At 39.3% G+C, this 20,102-nt stretch overlaps 1 protein-coding gene across 1 annotated transcript in view; it reads right to left on the minus strand.

The window, feature by feature from the left end:
* Positions 1–20,102, minus strand: part of MEGF10 (multiple EGF like domains 10) — a 120,149-nt gene that overhangs the window by 39,140 nt on the left and 60,907 nt on the right. The window contains exons 6-11 of the mRNA XM_063129466.1: positions 17,266–17,512; positions 16,378–16,498; positions 15,019–15,155; positions 8,428–8,640; positions 4,176–4,350; positions 2,039–2,159 (exon numbers count right to left, since the gene is read on the minus strand). Of these exons, the coding sequence (XP_062985536.1) occupies positions 2,039–2,159; positions 4,176–4,350; positions 8,428–8,640; positions 15,019–15,155; positions 16,378–16,498; positions 17,266–17,512 (1,014 nt within the window). The remainder of the gene's footprint in view (positions 1–2,038; positions 2,160–4,175; positions 4,351–8,427; positions 8,641–15,018; positions 15,156–16,377; positions 16,499–17,265; positions 17,513–20,102) is intronic.

Consider the following 20,102-nt stretch of genomic DNA (forward strand, 5'->3'; position numbering starts at 1 on the left):
CATTCTCAGCGATGACCTGGAGACTTCTCTGAACACCCACCCCCTCCATGCATATCATTCTAAGATCTGCTCTGATAGGAGGACATTTTATAACTCAAATAAGATTGGGTTAATTGGGTTTTATCTAGTGTTGTGCCAAAAATGTCTCCTTCATTTGTTTCAACTATTCTCATTCATTTTGCTAGAAAAGAAATTACATTCAAAAAGAAGTTCAAAAGAGAAGAAATTTCAGAGATATTCTCATGGTTTTGCTTTATTTATGAGATGACTGAGGAGTGTGTATGAATGTCCTGTCTTCCATTGCACAATCATCTCTCTAGCAACCTGCCAAAGGAAAGACATTATGAGGTAATTCCTCCCACAGGGTTTTTTTTTTCAGACCAGGAAGTGCAGGCAGACTGGGAGATTGCAGAGCAATGGAGAGATTTGTAATAGAAAGGAAACATACACACAGTACTGTTGAGTGATTGATGAGATGCAATGGCCCATCTGTTTAAACCCAGAACTGGTGCAATCATGTAGAATCCTGGTTTTAGTCCAATTTAACATGGCAAGCAGAGTCTGACTCACCTTACCTCCCTGAAAGCTCCCAAAGTGTTTTGCCCCTTACCAGGCTAAACCAGTTAAAGGGAAGGTGCCTGGGAGATTAACCTGAAGAATGGCCAGCCATGGGCAGGAGGAGGGTTCAGAGCTCCTCACTTGCATGCTCTACCCTTGCAGAATTGCAGTCAATAGATCTAGTTTGCTCTCATATGTAGCTCAAACAGAAGGTGGAGAAAGGGTGAGAACAACCAGACTTTAGATCTAGATTTGGAATTGAAACTGTCTTGGTCACTCTATGGGATGGCTTTTGCTGAAAGCAACAAGAGGAGTATAACCTAGTAGATTCTCTTGAACTACTCAGCAACTTTTGATACTATGAACTATGGTGTCCTAGGACTGGATAGACTGTCTGAGTTGGGTTTTGGAGGTGGGTTAGGTGTTGCAGTGGTTCTACTCTTACTTAGGTGGCCAATTCCAGAAGATGCTGCTGATATTATTGGTCTACTACTTGACAGTTATGCTAAGGGATTCTACAGGACTCTACTTTAACTCCAGTCCTACTAAACATCTACCTGGGCCTACTGGGAGAGATTATCTAGAGATGTGAACACCTTTTCATCAAATCTAGGTGAGACAGCAGGTATGCCTAGATTAGGTAAAGTTAACCTCTTAACTATATAACTCTGGTAACCTCTTATTTAGATTACTGCAATACATTATACATGGGTCTCCCTTTGAAAACAGTCCATAAACTTCCGTTTTAAGTTAAAGTTCAGAAAAAATGTGAGTTGAACGATCTTACGTGATCAGTAGTCTAGATTTAAATCAAATGCAATATAGATTTCTAATTTTATACTTTGCTTACAGCAAAGGGAAAAATAATTTCACTGACTTAATCTAATCAATACAATTCAGTACACATGTGTTGTGATGAATATGTCTCACAACCAGAGTTAATAGCTATAAAAACAGGTACTTTGGTTAGGAAAGGTGTGTTGTCAAAGGATGTCAATATATACTTCCACAACCAATGCATTTGATATAACCTAGTGCTGATTACAGTTGTTATCTTATGCATCTTTTCTGTTGGTTTGTTGTTAGGAAATGTAGGTATAATCTGAAATTGTGGTAAGAGTTAGATTCCTGTTATGTGATTGAATCCCATATTTTAATTCTGCTACCTTTTTTGGTCTCATTGCTCAGTACTTGTAATGTATTGCAGAATAATAAGATCACTGTTGTTGGGTTTTTGAGAAGAGGTTAGTCACAAGAATGGTGCTTAGATGCCAGAGACAGATTCTCTCTGTGTGTGTTTTTGCTTATATTTAACATCTTTTCAAACTTTAGAAGGGACAAGTAGTATTGTATACATAATGTTTAGCTAGTGATTCACTTAAATTTGTGTCCCATTCTTCCAGGTTTCAATGGTCCATTCTAATTTTAAAAAATAGTTCATATGAATTCTATAATACAAGAGGTAAATTATTTATCTCACCTGCTTTGCAGGTACAAGAACCATCCACTGGGGAACAGTTGGCCTCATTTTTGCAGTTGCATGTAGATGAACATTTTACTCCATATGTTCCAAGTGGGCAAGCAATAGAACAATCAGAAGCCTAATACATGTTTAACAAATGATAAGCAGAAATGCAATGACAGGGAAAGAAAAGTAATTTCATTAACACCTTTAACACCTAACCCATTATTTCAATTTAAACTACAGAGCTGCTTCATATGTTACTTTTTCCCTACATGCCTCTGCAGGTGATTATCTGCACCTAGTGACTACTTAAGCACAGGATATTCATTGCAAAAAAACCCAAAAATAATCTGCTCTCAAAAAAAAAAGTCATGTTGCGTAGATACAACCAGGGCCTGGCTGCGACAATGGACTGGATGAGGGCTAATAAACTGAAACTCAATCCAGACAAGACTGAGATGCTGCTGGTGGGTGGTTCTTCTGATCAGATGGGGGGCTGTTCAACTGGTTCTGGATGGGGTTTCACTCCCCCTGAAGGAGCAGGTTCGTAGCTTGGGGGTTCTCCTAGAACCATCTCTATCACTTGAGGCAAGTGGCCTCGGTGGCATGGAGTGCTTTCTACCAACTCCAGTTGGTGGCCCAGCTACACCCCTATCTGGACAGGGATAACCTAGCTTCAGTTGTCCATACTCTGGTAACCTCCAAATTAGATTACTGAAATGCCCTCTACATGGGGCAGCCTTTGAAGACGGTTCGGAAGATGCAGCTTGTGCAAAATGCAGCGGCCAGGTTGATAGCTGGAACAGGGAGGTTTGAGCATATAACACCGATCCTGGCCCGCTTGCATTGGCTGCCTATATGTTTCCGAACCCAATTCAAGGTGCTGGTTTTAACCTATAAAGCCCTACATGGCTTGGGACCGCAATACCTGATGGAAAACCTCTCCCGACGTGAACCTACCCATACACTGCGCTCAATATCTAAGGTCCTCCTCCGAGTGCCTACTCCGAGGGAAGCTCGGAGTATGGCAACAAGGGAGAGGGCCTTCTTGGTGGTGGCCCCCCGACTGTGGAAGGATCTCCCCAATGAGGCTCGCCTAGCGCCAACGTTGTTATCTTTTCAGCGCCAAGACTTTTCTCTTCTCCCATGCATTTTAACATTTTAACAGCATTTTAACAGCATTTAACAACATTAAGTTTGTTTTTAATGGACCCCAAATGGGTACTGTTGTTTTTATACTGTTGTTTTTATGTTTCTGATCATTTTTTAAAATTTTGTATACTTTTTAATGTTTACCTTCTTTTAACTGTTGTAATCTGCTCAGAGAGCTTCGGCTATGGGGCGGTATATAAATGTAATAAATAAAATAATTAAATAAAATATAAATAAAATACACTTGCTTTCTTACTGAGATCTTCTTCCAAAAGGTAAAATGCACTATATGAAAAGCCCTTAGAACATTCTAGATTTTCAATAGGTCACTCTGGAATTGTGTAAATATAATAAGGAAGCGATTTAATTGCCTCTACTCTATAATAAATTGGAATAGGAATCTGTGTCTTTCTTTCCACTGACATCCACGGAAACTCTACGGAGTTTCTCAGATTTCCTTGTTTTTATGAACTGCAGGTTAATATTTGATGCACAGCATGATGCACATCCAAATTCAGGTGCTGCCCATTGCTTTCGATAGGATGCATATTTGAATGTACATGTAATGAATTCACCCTTGTTAAGCCTTTAAGCCTGAACAGCTGATCAGTGGGCTGTTTTGACGGCTGCAAGAGGGCACCTGTGGGCCACAATGACCCATGAGAAGTGGATCGTCCATTTGTGCTTTATTTATAGTGACTATTATGCAACACCATGACTTAAATCTCTGGATCAGAAGTCTCTTAAACTTTTTCTCCACTGTTTTCATTATATTCATTAGTTGGTTTCCATTCTTCTTACTCTCCTATACAGGAAAGGTGAGTTTTTGAAGATCTACTTATTAAATTTCATTATCTGTAGATGTGAGCTTAAAACTTTTTTTTTTAAAAAAAAATACTTGATCCCCTCCCCCCAAGTGTTCAGTTTATTTGCATCTCATTAGTTATCACTAGAAGGACTGATAACTGTTGAAATAGTCAGTAAGAGCCAAAATTATTACCTTAAATCCTGGGGCACAGATGCATTTTCCAGTCACGCTATCACAATCAGCACCATTTTGGCAACTGCAGATCTGTTGACAAGATTCACCATAGAATCCTGGGGAACATGTCTCATTACAGTAGAGTCCAGACCAGCCGGGCTTGCACGAGCATTCTCCAGACATTGGATGACAGCTGCCACAAAGGGATAAAAGGAATAAAACATTTGGAGCTAAATAGGACACCAAGAGCCCCCAATGCAGGAAAATACTGTTACAGACACATTATAAAGGGATTTAACATAGAGGATTTCTTTAAAAATGCATTTATGGGGGTAGGGGTATAGGAACACATATTGGAATACTATACTGCTTAATAACAATATATAGACACTCTATTTTATGCCTTAAATGATTTAAAATATATATGAATGTGATTATAATTAACTTTTGCAATGGGCTGTGGCAAAAGTAATTCACATAAACAATCATTATGACATTCTTTTGAATCAAGTAAAAAAAACCAAGAATAATTGATGATGAATCAATTGTTAACATCAAGACAAAATTTACTACCATTGAGATCATGGTCATAATTTGTGTTTTGATTTATTTTGAAGACCATATTGAAATATACTGCTTTATGATACATTCATGAGAATCTTTGTGAATTGACATGACACTCGAGGCCAAATTAGATATGATGATAAATGTGCCTTTGCATTTAATGTGCAATGGGGATTTCCCCACAAAATGGTGCTTTAGTCTACAACTGTTTTCTTTCCTAGAAGTGATGCCAAATCCTTTTTTGCAGGGGAAAGGTCAGGGGTACTCTTGCAACCTTGGAGAATATGGACAGCCTGTAGTTTCCATACCTAGTGACAGACCAGCTGTCTCTACCTGCAAACAGCAGCTTCATTCAACGGCTAGCCACACAGCTGTTAGCTTGTAACAAATGGACACCATCAGCTGTGCTAAGATATATGTGCCGGGAAGTGGACACAAAGGGGTACTCTGTGGTACTCTGGCAAACAAAGCATTTAGCTTAACTCTCACCAAAGGGAAGCTTTAAGATCCAGATCAATTATGTTTACAATAGGCAGCCTGTTTAAAGATAGGCTCTGATCACTGATTGAAGTAATATTCCCTAAGGCATTCTGAAATTTAAAAAAATGTACCCAAGTCCAGACACATTAAATAAACTATGACAGATTACTGCTTTCCTTCAGTGATTTAAAAAGAACCCCTCTGTTTAAAATTCCTTGCTCATCTGTGTCAATGCAGCTCCTTACTATTTTCAATTTTTTTATCACTGTTATTAAAATGCAGTCAGTCCCACCCCACAAAAGACATTGGTTTTCTTGCAAAGGTAACATAATATATAATGCATATGTATGTATAAAGCATGTTTTCAAATCAATTCTAGGAAGGGAAGACGTTACTCTGATACATTCTTGTTTCATATTTTTAAATAGTTGGGAAGGTAGAATAAAGCATATTTATTTTTATTTATTTATTTGCATAGGAATAAAGAGTAAAAAGAAATATTAAAACTGCAAATTAAAACTGTTCAATTATTTGATGTTATTATTTTGTTATTTAAAATATTAAACAATAAACTATATAATCGGGATAATCTGAAATCTGCATTCCTAGTTGGTACAATAACACTGTACCATTCAGGTGAGAATGTGCAATTTTATATTTCTCAGACTTTGATTATTTTGTACACCTTTATTGCATAATAATAAATCAGTGCACCCAGAAATTACAGTAAAAAGTACAATCTCTTTAAGGAATTACCCTCTTACTATGAAGCCAATTGAGCTATTGGTATTCTGTACCCCTGTTGCCTCCCATAGTAAGAGTTAGGAAGCCATACTTCCACATACATTGATTGACACCAAAAATAGTATTCTGTCATTTGTAATTATGAAGTAACGAGAAACATTTTGGAAGCTTTTGATGGTTCTTGTAGTTAATTTAATTGGAGATGCCTACGTAACAAAGATATTAAGGGATGCTGCACATACTTATCTCTTTTTAAGTTCGTATCTTAGACAATCTGCTTGCATTGAGAATATCAAATTAGTATTTAAATCTGCAATTAATCAAATGAAATATTGCCCAGCCAGCAACAAATTATGCAGAGACATTAAACACCTATAGCCTTTTCAGAAGTGGCAAGTCTAATATCCAGATCACAAATCTAAGAGCTTTCTAGATAAGCTGGATACTTTCAAACCATTGAAGTGGATATTTCTGCAACTGTGACCACAGCACATTTAGGGAGAATACATTTTTCTTTTCTTCTTTACAAAAATTGAGGTTTTGTATGGTTGCAGTTGGCAAAATGTTGAAAGGAAGATACTTGCTTTCCTGCCACAAACTTTTTACATCCCACTCCATTAATTTGTATGAGGCAAGGGGAAAGGACTTGGTTGCTGAATTTGGAAAATTACAGCTTAGGAATATCAAAACCTAAACCACAACTTCACTGCCAATTTTTCATATGGTTTAACTTTCATTATCACAGACACATTTTTCTGTTTTCAGTGCAAGGGATCACTGAATCACTGAGAAGGGCAAGTGATGGAAAGGAGGAATAGCTGAATCAGCAAAGGGTACAATCCTATGCATGTTTATTTTAAAAAAAATCCTACAACTCCATGCTGGCTGGGGAATGTTAAGAGTTGAAGATACATTTTTTCAGTCTAAACATGCATAGAATTGCCCCCTTTGACATATGATAAAGCACAGTTGACATAGAGGTAGTACCTTTTGATTTAGGAGGTATGTGACTACATTTTAGATATGTCCAGGCATATCTTAAATTTTTTGTTTTTCTTCTGAAGTACCAACTCAGCGATTTGCTCTTCCAAACTAACTTGTAAAGTAAATAAACAGATGCTCCCACGCTTTCATATTTGTTAAGTCCTCTCAATTTGTCACAGAAATGGGAAATGTAAAAAACATATTCAAAAGTAGTCATATGCTTCTGTTTACATCTAACCTTTTTTTTGTTTGTTTGACTCAGCCACAAGCTGTCTTCCAGTGATATAAATGAAGGAACAGCTGTGTTGAACATGAATCAAGCATAATCCTTGAAATATCAGAAATACTATACAGTGCTATGTTGTACATTCTTGTTGATGTAAAATGTTTACACAAATTTTAGTTAATTTTCTAAGAGATTAACTAATAAGTCATCCATATAGCATTCAATAAAAACAAGGTGCAAGGGATTGGTAGTACATTCCCAACCCTAAAGCCATTATTTACTGTTTTACCTTTGCCCACATTTTTTTTTTAGCCACAACACATAGAAAAAACAGAAAGTACACCAATGAACAGGCATTGTAATGAAAATGATAAAGAAATGCAGCTGGCTCCCAAGTCAATCAATGAACATAACAAGCAATCAGAACTTTTAAATATACAATCCCTGCCTATAATGATACCACAGAATGGTGGAGATATTTCTATTAAAATTTTGTTGCCATTTTGTGCAACAGCAACCATGTTAGAAGTTGTCTAATTAAGTTGAATCATCAATTCTTATAAAAAATTAATAATATATTGTTCTGTTTAAGAATAAATAAGCTCTTTGAATACTTGTCATAGGTCTTTCACTCAAAAATCTTCATACAATATATCTTACATATTAGCTTCAAGATTGGCTTCAGTCTTGCAAGACCTGCTGCAACGTGTATATGCACAGGTTATTGTGCATACAGTGATTTTCTTTTCTTTTACTCTAACAAAAGTGTGTGATAAAACTGTTCCACTTATTCCCAATTCCAACCTAGATCAAGTAACTACATAAATATTGGGGAAGCATGAATAACATCTTCCAAATCAGTGCAAGGGGAATTGATATTCAGAAAATAAAATAAAGGCTTTCACTTTTACATACATTTCACATACATTTAAACTATCATGTGGAAATGTACAACTCATGTATACTTCCACTCTTATGTACATGAAATCTAAAATCTTGGAGCTTCTTGCACTACAAGGAATGCACTGCAAAATCAACCTCTTTTCAAGAACTGGCCGTTATAGTAGCCAGAGCCCAAGGTCCTCTGAAGGTATGAACTCAGCTACCACTATTGTCATCTCAAGACATCAGGGAAGCAACAGATACCTCTTCATTATCTTATCAGTCCTCACTCTAGATCTTTCTGCAGGATTACCCGAATACCCAAAGTCGCCCCAAACGCTGCTGGTGAAACAGTTCAGAACAAGGATGTCAAAATTTTTAGAAGTTTACCTGTGAGTATTTGGCAAATGACAGGGACATCTTTTGTCACATTTGATACCGTAGACACCTTCGTTGCACAGCCTTGTTTCACAGTGTTCTCCTGTAAATCCTGGCTCACAAAGACATGCACCACTAATGTGATAGCACTTTCCACCATTCATGCATTGGCAGGTCTCTGCACATTTTACTCCGAAAGTTCCTACTGGACATTCGTCCTGACACCTGTTGAAACAGTCAGGAAGAAAAAGATGAAATCATGACCCTACTGCCTCATCCTATGAAACTGATGTCTGAACTCTATAATGCAATGAGTTAGGTCATTACTTTGGTGATGTCTGAGAGCTATTAATGTATTTATTTAGAGTATTTATATACTGACTTTTCCTCTTAAGATGTCTTACTTAAATATGCATTAAAATCACAATAAAACATCATTTAAAAAACATACCAGTTAAAACATCATTAGTCATCATAAACTCACTCAAATAAGGTCTTATGAAGTAAAATAAATATTCAAGGCCCACTGAAGAAGATAATTCCAGAGGCATGAGCCCAGTACTGAAAAGGCCCAATGCACAGATCTTTTGTTAAAAAAATAAAATAAAAGTCCCCAGTCAAGTTTTCTCTCCAGTTTGCATGTTTAACCCATGAGTTGTCAGGCATGAGTTGGAGCAAGTGAGCTTGAAGCCTCGGGTGCACTCATTGCTTCTGCTTTCCATTAACAACCTATGATTGTTCCAATCGTAGGTTATCATGATATTCAAACCTGAACACTCTGGGTTGTTTAGGAGTTAAAAAAGCAGAGTTGCTACATGGTTTCTTGTTGGGTTAATCCCTAAACAATCCATAAGAACATAAGAAGAGCCATGCTGGATCAGACCGAGGGATCAGACCTCCTAGACGAGGCCTTAGTGCGCCTTCTGTCCCGGCTTCCCTGCTGTGCGTCCAGATGACGCACAGGGGAATCTGGAGACAGGCCGCACTGAGGCCTCCTCCAACGCGCCATAAGCGAATTCGCTTATGGCGCGCCTTTTCCCCAGCTCCGGCCTCAGGCCGGAGTTGAGGAACGTCTAGGGACTTCCGCATGACTCGCGATGAGCCACGAAAAGCCGCGGACCTGGCACAGCGCCTATAGGAGCGCTGTGCCCATCGGCGGGGGGAGCGAAGGCTGGGAGGGTGGGTGCCAGGGTGGGTGGCACGGGGAGAGGGCGAGTGCGATCGCGCTGCACGCCGCCCGGGCAATGCCTGGCATGGGGCGGTATTGCAATGCCACCCCATGCCAGGCATTGCCCGGGCTCGGGCGGCGCGCGGCACGATCGCACCCACCCTCCCCCTGTGCCACCCACCCTGGCACCCACCCTCCCAGCCTTCGCCCCCCCCCCCCCCGGTAAAAAAAACCAAAAAAACCCCACTTACCTCTCCGGAATCTTCAGGCCGCACCCGGCCCCTTTAAAATTTTAAAAAAATGGCGGACGCCGCAGGGACGCGATGTCCCTGTGCGTCGTGCGCGTGGTAGCCTGGGGGAGGCACGCTAACTTCAGCGCGCCTTGGCCCCGCCTCCCTGCCGGCGTAAGCCGGCAGGTCTAGCAAGGCCCCAAGAGTCCATCTAGTCCAGCACTCTGTTCACACAGTGGCCAACCAGCCATCTGCCAGAGATGAACAAGTAGGACATGGTGCAACAGCACCCTCCCACCCATGTTCCCCAGCAACTGGTGCACCCAGGCCTCAAATACTGGAGATAGCACACAACTGTCAGGGCTTGTAGCCATTGATAGGCTTCGCCTCCAGGAATTTATCCAACCCCCATTTAAGGCCATCCAAATTGGTGGCCATCACTACATCTTGTGGTAGTATCCAGGTTCAGATGTCATACTAACAACCTATGAATGGAGCTATAGTAGGTTGTTAAATGAAAGCAGAAGTGAGAAATGTATCAGGGACAGTGCACTCATTCCTGCTAGATTTTGGCAGTTGTGGGTTAAATAACCCACAAATTGCTGTTATGTGCTAACCAGAGTAAATCCAGATGTAAACAGGCAAATGCATAAGCTTGTCAGCATGAGAAAATAATTGCTAAAGAAATACAGGAGATGTTCTCAAGCATAGATATCAACTACTGCATGAATGCGAAGGGAGTGAAGTAGACCTTGTTGCATGCTGCAAAACACCTTTAAAATGATTCAGGTCAATGGTCTTTTGGCCTGATTCAGGTCAAAAGAAGGGAGGGGAAATGTTTAGTTCACTAACTGAGACAGTTAAAGAATTGTATTCTGCCAAATATAAACAATCAAGAGGAAGAAAACAAATCTCTGCAAAAGGACTGCTTAATAATAGACTAGGATAAATGCTAAGAGATTGTTGTTTCTATTTAAATCAACAGTTAAGCTTTTTAAAGACAATTTGCCTGAAGTTATCCCACTACAGTAAAATATCCATCATTCAAAGACCAGCCAGCATTTTTGGAAGACTTGGTACTGACAAGACTAGTTTTTAAATTGATGAAAAGGTGGGGGCTCAGGTGGTTTAACTAGAAAATTATCCAATCTTCCAAATCCAATACATAAAGGATTTTTGTGTGTGTTTCTCAATGAGATTTGGTAGCATAAGCCATATTTGAAGCCTCAGTAAAGCAGTTGAGGACTGTGGTCACATTGTGATATTATTTAAGTTTTATTTCCATTCCACTTACATTCTTTTTATTCACAGTATTTCAAATAGTTTGACCCTTCAATACAAGGCAATGCTATGCCCACCATAGATAATCCAGGCCAGAAGTGTGCAAACAGAAGATGGTGTGTCACAGAAAGGGGTTTCTAAAGAAAATAGTTCTAGGAGCCTCAAGCAATGGAACCAAGCGACAGGAGAAAGCAACACAGCTGCAGATGGCTCAAGAAAACCGATCTAGGAGAAAATTCCTTTCTAACTCCAAATGTAGCAAATGGTCAGATTCTAAAAAAAAGTGTATGAGCAAAACCTATTCAATTAAGGTTTACAATGGAAAAGGCACATAGATGAGTGATAGACAACAGGCTTTGCATGCTTAGGATCCCAGGTTCAATCCTTGGTATCTCCATTTAAAACTGGGCTGGAGAACCCCTGTCCTGTAAGCCACATCTGAGTAGACCTTCCAAAACTCTATCACAATTCTGGTATGTAATTTTGACATGACTCTCAACCAATTACATATTGCACAAAGCACCATAGGAACTATCATGCTATAAGCCATTTATCCTCTTAAGAGACATGCCTTCACTTCAGGATCCAATCCAGAATGAATAAACTTGCATAATGTGATATTTCCTGTGGCAGTTGAAACAAGAATACACCAGGAAAGCCTGTGCCAATAGTCTTTGCTCTTTATACCATAAAACACAGTTATTCAGACATAATTGAGGGTTAGTAAAAGAGGCCAGGGTTAAGGACAGCTGCTACACATTCTTTTCAAACAACACAGACAGTATGCAAGATTTGATAAAAAATTTAAATGGAAAGCACAGCGTTTTTACTACTCAGAGAAAGGCAGCAGATACCAATTTTCAGTTAGCTGAAAACCTAATAGCTTTGAAACAGAGGGCCAAAACAGATTTTACTTTAAAGACGTGTGTAGTAGCTAAATCTTTCTTTATTTTTACTCAAGAGTAGATGCAGGGATCACAATCCAGATAAGGACCCAAGTATGTAATGTGGGAAAGTAGGAGACCTTTAACCCTTTTCCCCACTATGGCAACTCAGATCTTTCCCCTCTGTGCCTGCAATTTCCATTGCAAAACAGTGATCCCTAAAGCAAATTGATCACTATTTTTCAAAAGAAATCATAGGTGTAGGGTCCCTGATCTGGATTGTGAATATAGTGAGGGTTAAAGTTCCTCTACCCACACACGCTAGGGTTTTAAACTGCATTGGACACCCTGCACATATTCTAGGGTAAAGGTGAAAGAAAGTCTGTTGGTCCCAAATAAGATTCTTATTAGGTTCCAGAACAGGTAAAAGTAAAAAGAGGAATATAAATTAGGGTTAAGAAAAAAGAGGAATTATGACACATAATCTAACTCCATGGCCTACTGGAGCATCTAGGACTCTATTATATTCTCCTTCACAGCTGTGGGGCTGTTAGAGAAACTGTTCTCCAAGATGTTGTTGGGGGAAACAGAAGACCAGATGGGAGTGGAAATGGGATGTAGTATCCTGGTCAAATACTGATAGGAACAAGGTTACCATATGGAAAGGAGGATAGGGGTCCTGTATCTTTAACAGTTCTATTGAAAAGGGAATTTCAGCAGGTGAAATTTGTATGCATGCAGCACCTGGTGAAATTCGTGTTCATCACAACAATTAAAGCTGCAGGAGCCCTGCCCTCTTTTGTACCTAGTCACTCTAGCTATACTGGATATGTTAGGCATTGGGGAGCGGTTTTGGACAAGCTGGGCCTGTACAAAAGGAATGGGTTCCACTTGACCTGAAATGGAACCTGAGTGTTGCAGCTTAAAATAAAAAAATGTGACAGAGCACTTTTAAACTAACCCATGGGCAGGGGAAAGCCAACAGGAGCTGGGGGCATCCGGTTAAGGATGAATCATCCCAAGGGGTCAAGAGATTGCGTCTGATTGTCCAAATGGAGATGAAGTAGAACTAGAGTGTATGGTGGAACATGACTGCCAGACAAAAAGGCCAATGGGTCATAAGGCAAAATGCACATGCCAAAGAAATTTGCAGAGGGACACCATGTATACATTTTTATTTGCTAATGATAGACATCTCCAAACCAAGATAAGAGAATTGGAGTGCTAAGTTTGAAACACAGATATCACTGAATTCTGAAAGCTGGTAGAACTGAGATTACCAGTAGGCTATTGTCATCTTTGGGTACAAACTATATAGAAAGGAGAGGGAAAGATATACTGGACTCTGTCATTCTGTAAGAAAGATGGCCTAGAAAGAAAGAAACTAGAAATTTCAAAGGGTTTTTTTATGTTTTTTTAAATTTTGTATACTTTTAATGTTTACTATTTTTAATTGTTGTAAACCGCCCAGAGAGCTTAAATGTAATAAAATAAATAAATAAATAAATAAATAAATAAACTCCTCCACAGAGTCACCGAGGGTGGCAATAGCAGGCCCAAAAGCAATTTAGTAATGGGAACATTACTATGCCCCAACTAACCAAAATGCTCAGGGTGATCCTCAGATAAAGAATAAAATCAGGGAGGTATGCAAAGGATAAAAGTTGAAGTAATGATTTCAGTTACTCTCACCCAGTCAAAGAGGTTTCTTCACAGACAAACATTTCTAGATATCCTACATTTGGTCATGGAACTGACCTGAGGGAGACAGCCCTTTGGCAAAAAAAAACCTGTGATGAGATTTGGGCAGGATCTACACTACTGCTTTAAAACAGTTCATAACAGTAGTGACAACTCTTGGGGTACAGGACACACTCCATATACAGTTTTTCAAACTGTTTTCAAAGTGTCATATCCTACTTGGTGTAGATCCAGCCTTGCTGAACTGATCGGAAACACTGCCCATAGTGCTATCAATTTCAATATATATGTAAGTAGACAATGACCAAAGAAATCCAACGCAGTCACCTTTGACTTTGAAAAGGGAAACTTCTAAAAAATGAGGGGCTGTTTGTAAAGTTGAAAGGGAAAGTCAAGTGGGTCAAATCTCTCTTATTTAAAGCTGCTATAATAAAAGCTCAGGGGATCAGGGAAGTTATCATCAAGTCCAAGAAGATGCCAGCATGGTCAACAAGGAAGGTATTAGAGGCAAAAAGACTTCCTTCAGAAAATAGAAATAAAGAGAACAAAAAGGAGCTCAAACTTTAGTAAAAGAAATGCGAACACACAATAGGGTGCACAAAAGGAATTTGAGGAGCGTATTGTTAAAAACATTGAATAACATTAAAAATAAACATTAGCTTGTACACAGAAAATCAGTTAGGCAGGTGGTTGGACTGTTGGACAAGGGAATTAAAGTTGTGCAATAAGAAAATTGCAGAGAAGTTGAATTAATTATTTGCATCTTCACAGTGGAAGATGTAGGGTAGGTACCTGTGCCTGAGCTAAGTTTTTTTAGGAAGTCTGAAGAACTGAGCAAATAGTAATGGCAAGAGATGAAGTTTTAGACTTAATCGAAAAAATAAAAATAAGCAAATAATCGGGGCCTGGTGATGTATCCCCCTGAGTTCTTAAAGAATGTCAATGTGAAATTGCTGATCTTCCTACAAAAATATATAACTTTCTAAGATCAGTCTTCATATCTGAGAACAAGGGGATTTTTTTGAATGGAATATGAGGGCCTGCAGTAAAGTACTGGGCAGTCAGCTTAAATTGGTGGAAAGGATTATTAAAAATAAAAATTTCATGAACATAGAAGGGCAAGTCTTGCTGAAGAAGAGAATCAACAAGGCTTCTGCAAAGGTAAGTCCTGTCTCACTAAGCTTTTAGAATTCTCTGAGAGTCTCGACAAGCATGTGGATTGGCGTGAACTGAATATTAATAAATTCATTATAATTTTACATCCCCTTTTTAAATTTTCCTTCATCGTCACTTTTCTACAATAGCAGTGGTACAACTTGTTGAAGCGATATCTTCTTACCGTTCACCTATGTATCCTGGGCTGCAGTGACATTGACCTGTTGCTAAGTCACAGGTCCCTCCATTGTGGCACTGACATTCTTGGGAGCAGTTTTTTCCATAGCGTCCTTCAGGACAAGGCTGACCACAGACTGTGCCCTGTTTGGAAACACAATCATAGTTTTATGTATGGGAGTGCATCTGTGAAGGGGGCAGATAAAGTGGATTTGAAGAAAGCAAGGAGATTAACATGTTCTTATATCAGACAGCTTGTACACTTCTTAAAAATGCCAGGGTGGATTTTTTTTTTTAGTGTGCAATACAATGTATGTCTGGCCATAAGTGTTAGGCTGTTATTTTATTGGAATTTTCATCCTGTAAAATAAATCTAATCCTAGATTTCATTTCTAAGCAACAGTAAATATTTAGATATTTAAACATAACTCTTCTTTGTTTCTGCACACAAGCTAGTGCAAAGTGTTAACATTGCTGAAACAAAACAAGGTTTCCATTATGTCAGAATCTTTTTTATGTTATAAATTTGTTTTTAACATGCTTTGGGATTGAGTTTAAAATAGATCTGGTGCACAGAGCCTGCTCAGACCCATTGCTTAAGTGAAGGTGCTTTCCAGAAAAGGATGGTTAAATGAAACACAGACAACAGCTCAGGTAGGGACAAACAGCTCAGGTCACAAATCACCACCTACTGACCCAGAGAGGAGAATTTGGGCCTCTGAAAGACTTTGTAACTTGGATTCCTGTACCACCCACCCCTTCTCTTTCTCCCTCTCTAATTATGCCCTTCATACATTGAATAGAAAACAGCAGGTAAAAAGGGAGACTTATTTCAAAGATGCTTCCTAATTTTGGAACAATGTCCTCCACATGGCAGTCTACCAAATATTGCCAGATGCTCTCTGCAGCTGCAAGGTCCCGTCTATTTGGGATGGGTTTATGAAATATTTAGGGAATTTTGTTTTGTTCTTTTTCTGGGCTTTAAAAAATATGTAAGGTTAGGAAAATAGCAGCAGAATATATATCCAATGCAAACATGAAGATATATGGCTAGAAAAGCAGGACAGAAACATTTAAGTAAATACCAGTCTGTGCATTGGTAGAGTTTTAACTGATTCATCCTGTGTGGGATAGAAAGCATTCATTTTCTCTTCCTGTTCACTAAAAGGCTGCCTAGGTTCCTCTGAATAAGTGGATCCTGAATACCATATGTTTTTGTAATGGTTTGGTTTTGATCCCTTGTGGTGATATTGTGTGCTAACACATTTCCTCTTTTCATGCCTGATGTCAGGCTGTAATTCAAATTAAACTTTCAGCAGAGGCCCATAGTGGTGGATGTTCATGCTCTTGTAAAAAGTGTATTTACCATCCATCCAGGTGGACAGGCACATTCCCCAGTTACATGATGACACACTCCTCCATTCTGGCATGGACATCTTTCTTCACATTGTGGACCATGCTTGCCAGGGGGACAGAGATCCTCACAGCTTAAAAAAAAGAAAAGTATTAAATCAGATGTTACTTATAAATATCTTAGAATTTCTATAGAATTTTAATGTGCCACATCATTTTTCAATTTAAGAATGCAAAACAGAAAGCTCCCAACAGTAAGAGAATATATACCATGAAGAATATCACTAAGCTGGAAAAACAAAGGGAGCATTTTATCAAGAATTTCACTGCTTAAGCAGTACAACTCCATTACGTACAATGAAATATGCAGACAAAATTCCTGGTAGATTGTCCCTACGTTAACAATTAAAGCACTGCAAAAGTATGGCTGCTTTCTCACAGATAATTCTGCCCTAATTCAATCTTAATTCATTACATTAGCTAATTTTTAAACCCTCATCACCTACTTACAGAAGCGTTTGCAAAATGTTGACTGTATGTTATGGAAAATGTTAAGACCTGATGTAGAGATTGAATATTTCCTGATCAATATTTCCTTTTGTCTTTTGGAGGTGCCTTGTTAAAATGTTTGTTAGTGTGAGTTGCCATAGTGGTCATCTGTCAGATTGTTCCAGCAAAAGATATCATCTTGCCAATTGTGAATATCTTCTGCTTTGGGAACAACTTCCATTAACTGCAGTGTGTTTAATATGCATTTGGATGAGAGCCATCTAAAATCATGAAAGCAGATAAAGGACAAATATGGGGGCAATTTCCCAGGAAGAGATAAGCCTTTAAGAAGGGAAAGACAATTGTGAAATCTGCTGATACTCCACACATAATAAACACAACTGTTGCATACAATGCTCCAGTGTATCCAGGAGGGCATCTGCATTCTCCAGTCACATGATCACAAGTGGCTCCATTCTGACACTGGCATTTCTGGTGGCAATCATTTCCATATGTTCCTTGGTCACAGTGTTCCTCACAGCGCCATCCCTTGAATCCAGCAGCACAGTGGCAGGCTCCAGTGATGGGGTTACACAAGGCTCCATTTTTGCATTGGCAGCGACTAGTGCAGTGGGGTCCCCAATGGTAACTGTCACATGCTGAGCAGAAAGCAGAAAGCAAGTGTTACATGTACTTCCTTAACCACATATTCTCCAATAATGAAATGCTATATAATTCAGCAATATGAAAAAGCCAATGGTAAACAGAATTGTTTAAGGAAAAAAAAAAAAACAAGTGAGGCAATAACTTTTATTGAACAGTTTAAGTCTAGATCCAGAACGTCATCACATGGAGAAAATCGTGTTTCCTTATCGTCACTTCACCACCACTGCTTTTGTCCCTCATGACTTCCTCTTTCTGCCCAGAGGAAAATGAGGATGGAAGCAAAGACCACATTGCCCACTCAGGGGCCATTTTTATCATGTCACTTTTCCTGCACACAGAAGGAGATATTTATTTATTTTATTACATTTTTATACCACCCAATAGCCAAAGCTCTCTGGGCGGTTCAAAAAAATTAAAACCATAATAAAACAACCAACAGTCTAAAAACACAAATACAAAATATGGTATAAAAAGCACAAGCAGGATAAAACCACGCAGCAGAAATTGATATAAGATTAAAATACAGAATTAGAACAGTAAAATTTAAATTTAAGTTAAAATTAAGTGTTAAAATACTGAAAGAATAAAAAGATCTTCAGCTGGCGAAGAAAGGAGTACAGTTTAGGCGCCAGGCGGACCTCTCTGGGGAGCTCATTCCACAACTGGGGTGCCACAGCAGAGAAAGTCCTCCTCCTAGTAGCCACCTGCCTCACTTCCTTTGGCAGGGGCTCAAGGAGAAGGACCCCTGAGGATGACCTTAGGGTCCAGGCAGGTACATATGGGAGGAGGTGTTCCTTCAAATAACCTGGCCCCAAACTGTTTAGGGCTTTGAACGTTAATACCAGCACTTTGAATCGGGCCCGGACCTGGACTGGCAGCCAATGAAATTGTAAAAGGACTGGTGTAATGTGGTCTCGCCGGCCAGTCCCTGTTAGTAAATGGGCTGCCCTGTTTTGTACTAGCTGAAGTTTCCGGACCGTTTTCAAAGGCAGCTCCACTTATAACGCATTGCAGTATCCAAATGAGAGGTTATCAGAGCATGGATAACTGTAGTTAGGCATAAATTGGTATATCAACCTAAGCTGATAAAAGATGTTCTTTGCCACTGAGTTCACCTGTGCCTCAAGTGACAATTCTGGATCCAAGAGCACCCCCAAACTACAGACCTGATCCTTTAGGGAGAGTGCAACCCCATCCAGGACAGGGCAAACATCACCTGCAGCACATTCCATTTTTTTTAAAAAAAAGTCAGATGAAAAGGGGTCTATTTTGTGATGGAAAAACAAACGGAAGGAGCACAAGGCGTGCGGAGGCAGACAACGTCATCTAAAGGACGCGAGCACATCCGTAAATGGGCAGTAGCGATGTGTATGATAAATCGCTCACCTGATGAACTTCTTACACTACTGCTTTATAGTGGTATTGAAGTTCACTGATAACTGTTCAGGCACATTACACATACTATTTACTGCTACCATAGTGTTACTTTCTACTTTTTATTACACATTATCCAAAATACAGCAGCAAATGTCATTGTGAGTCATACGAGGTATAAACATGCAAAACGGATATAGCTTTATCATGACAGGATCATAATGATATGACAAAGGTGCATATTTGGCCTAAGATTCAAAATGTTGGAAACATAAGCTTTTGATTTCCAGTATGTTAGAGGCTGTCTACATGTGGAGCAAGCCCTGCGGTGGCTTTGGATCTGTGCCCCACTGGTTAGACGGTGCAGCCGCAGCTTCACAACCACCACAGGGCTTCCCCATGCTGCTGCATTTTGAAAAAGTCAGGGATGTACCCCAACTTTTTCAAAGGGAGTGATGTCAACATGGCATTGCTGCAGTCCATGGCCAATCTGGGGCCAAACTGGGGCAGAGTCTGTTGGAAGGCAACCAATGATTGGTCACTTTCCACCAGGAAGAGGGCAGGGGTGGCTCTGGGACTCAGATGGCTGCCCAGAAACCACACACTCCCTCATCATCATGGTGTTTATTTGATGCTGCCCTGAGAGAGGGAAAGTGCAGGATTGAAAAGGGAGACGGAGCCAGCCCAGTGCCGTGAAGACAAACCCTTAGTCTGTTGCACCAAAAATAAAGTGTCTTGTAGACTTACATAGAATTTTTCTTCAGGAATAGTTGTTCAAAGTGGGAGAGAGACACACAGAAAGAAAAGCATAATTCATGCCTTATGGAAAGAAATGTTAGCTCAGTAAAGTCAGCTTTTCTAAAGCAAATGTAGGGTAAAATTTCCAGCAAGGAAATACACACACACAAACACACAAAACAACCTGCATTCTATTTATATTGCAAACTTCATAAAAATCCTAGGGCAGATAACAACAATGTTAAGGCAACAATAATAAAGCATAGCTTTTAACATATCAACTCCAATGCATGTATATGAAATGTGTGTGTGTGAGAGAGAAAATATAGCTTTCTAAGAATTATACATTCAACAAACTTCAACAAAAGCAGACAAAATGCTATCGATTTGCAAGTGGCGTCTATGTACAGTACCATTCATTCAAAAGGTTTGGTGTTATATGCTTCCTGACAGCTGTCCCTGGCAGCATCC

This window comes from Elgaria multicarinata, chromosome 6 (genome assembly GCF_023053635.1).
Source record: "Elgaria multicarinata webbii isolate HBS135686 ecotype San Diego chromosome 6, rElgMul1.1.pri, whole genome shotgun sequence".
NCBI classification, from domain to species: Eukaryota; Metazoa; Chordata; class Lepidosauria; order Squamata; family Anguidae; genus Elgaria; species Elgaria multicarinata.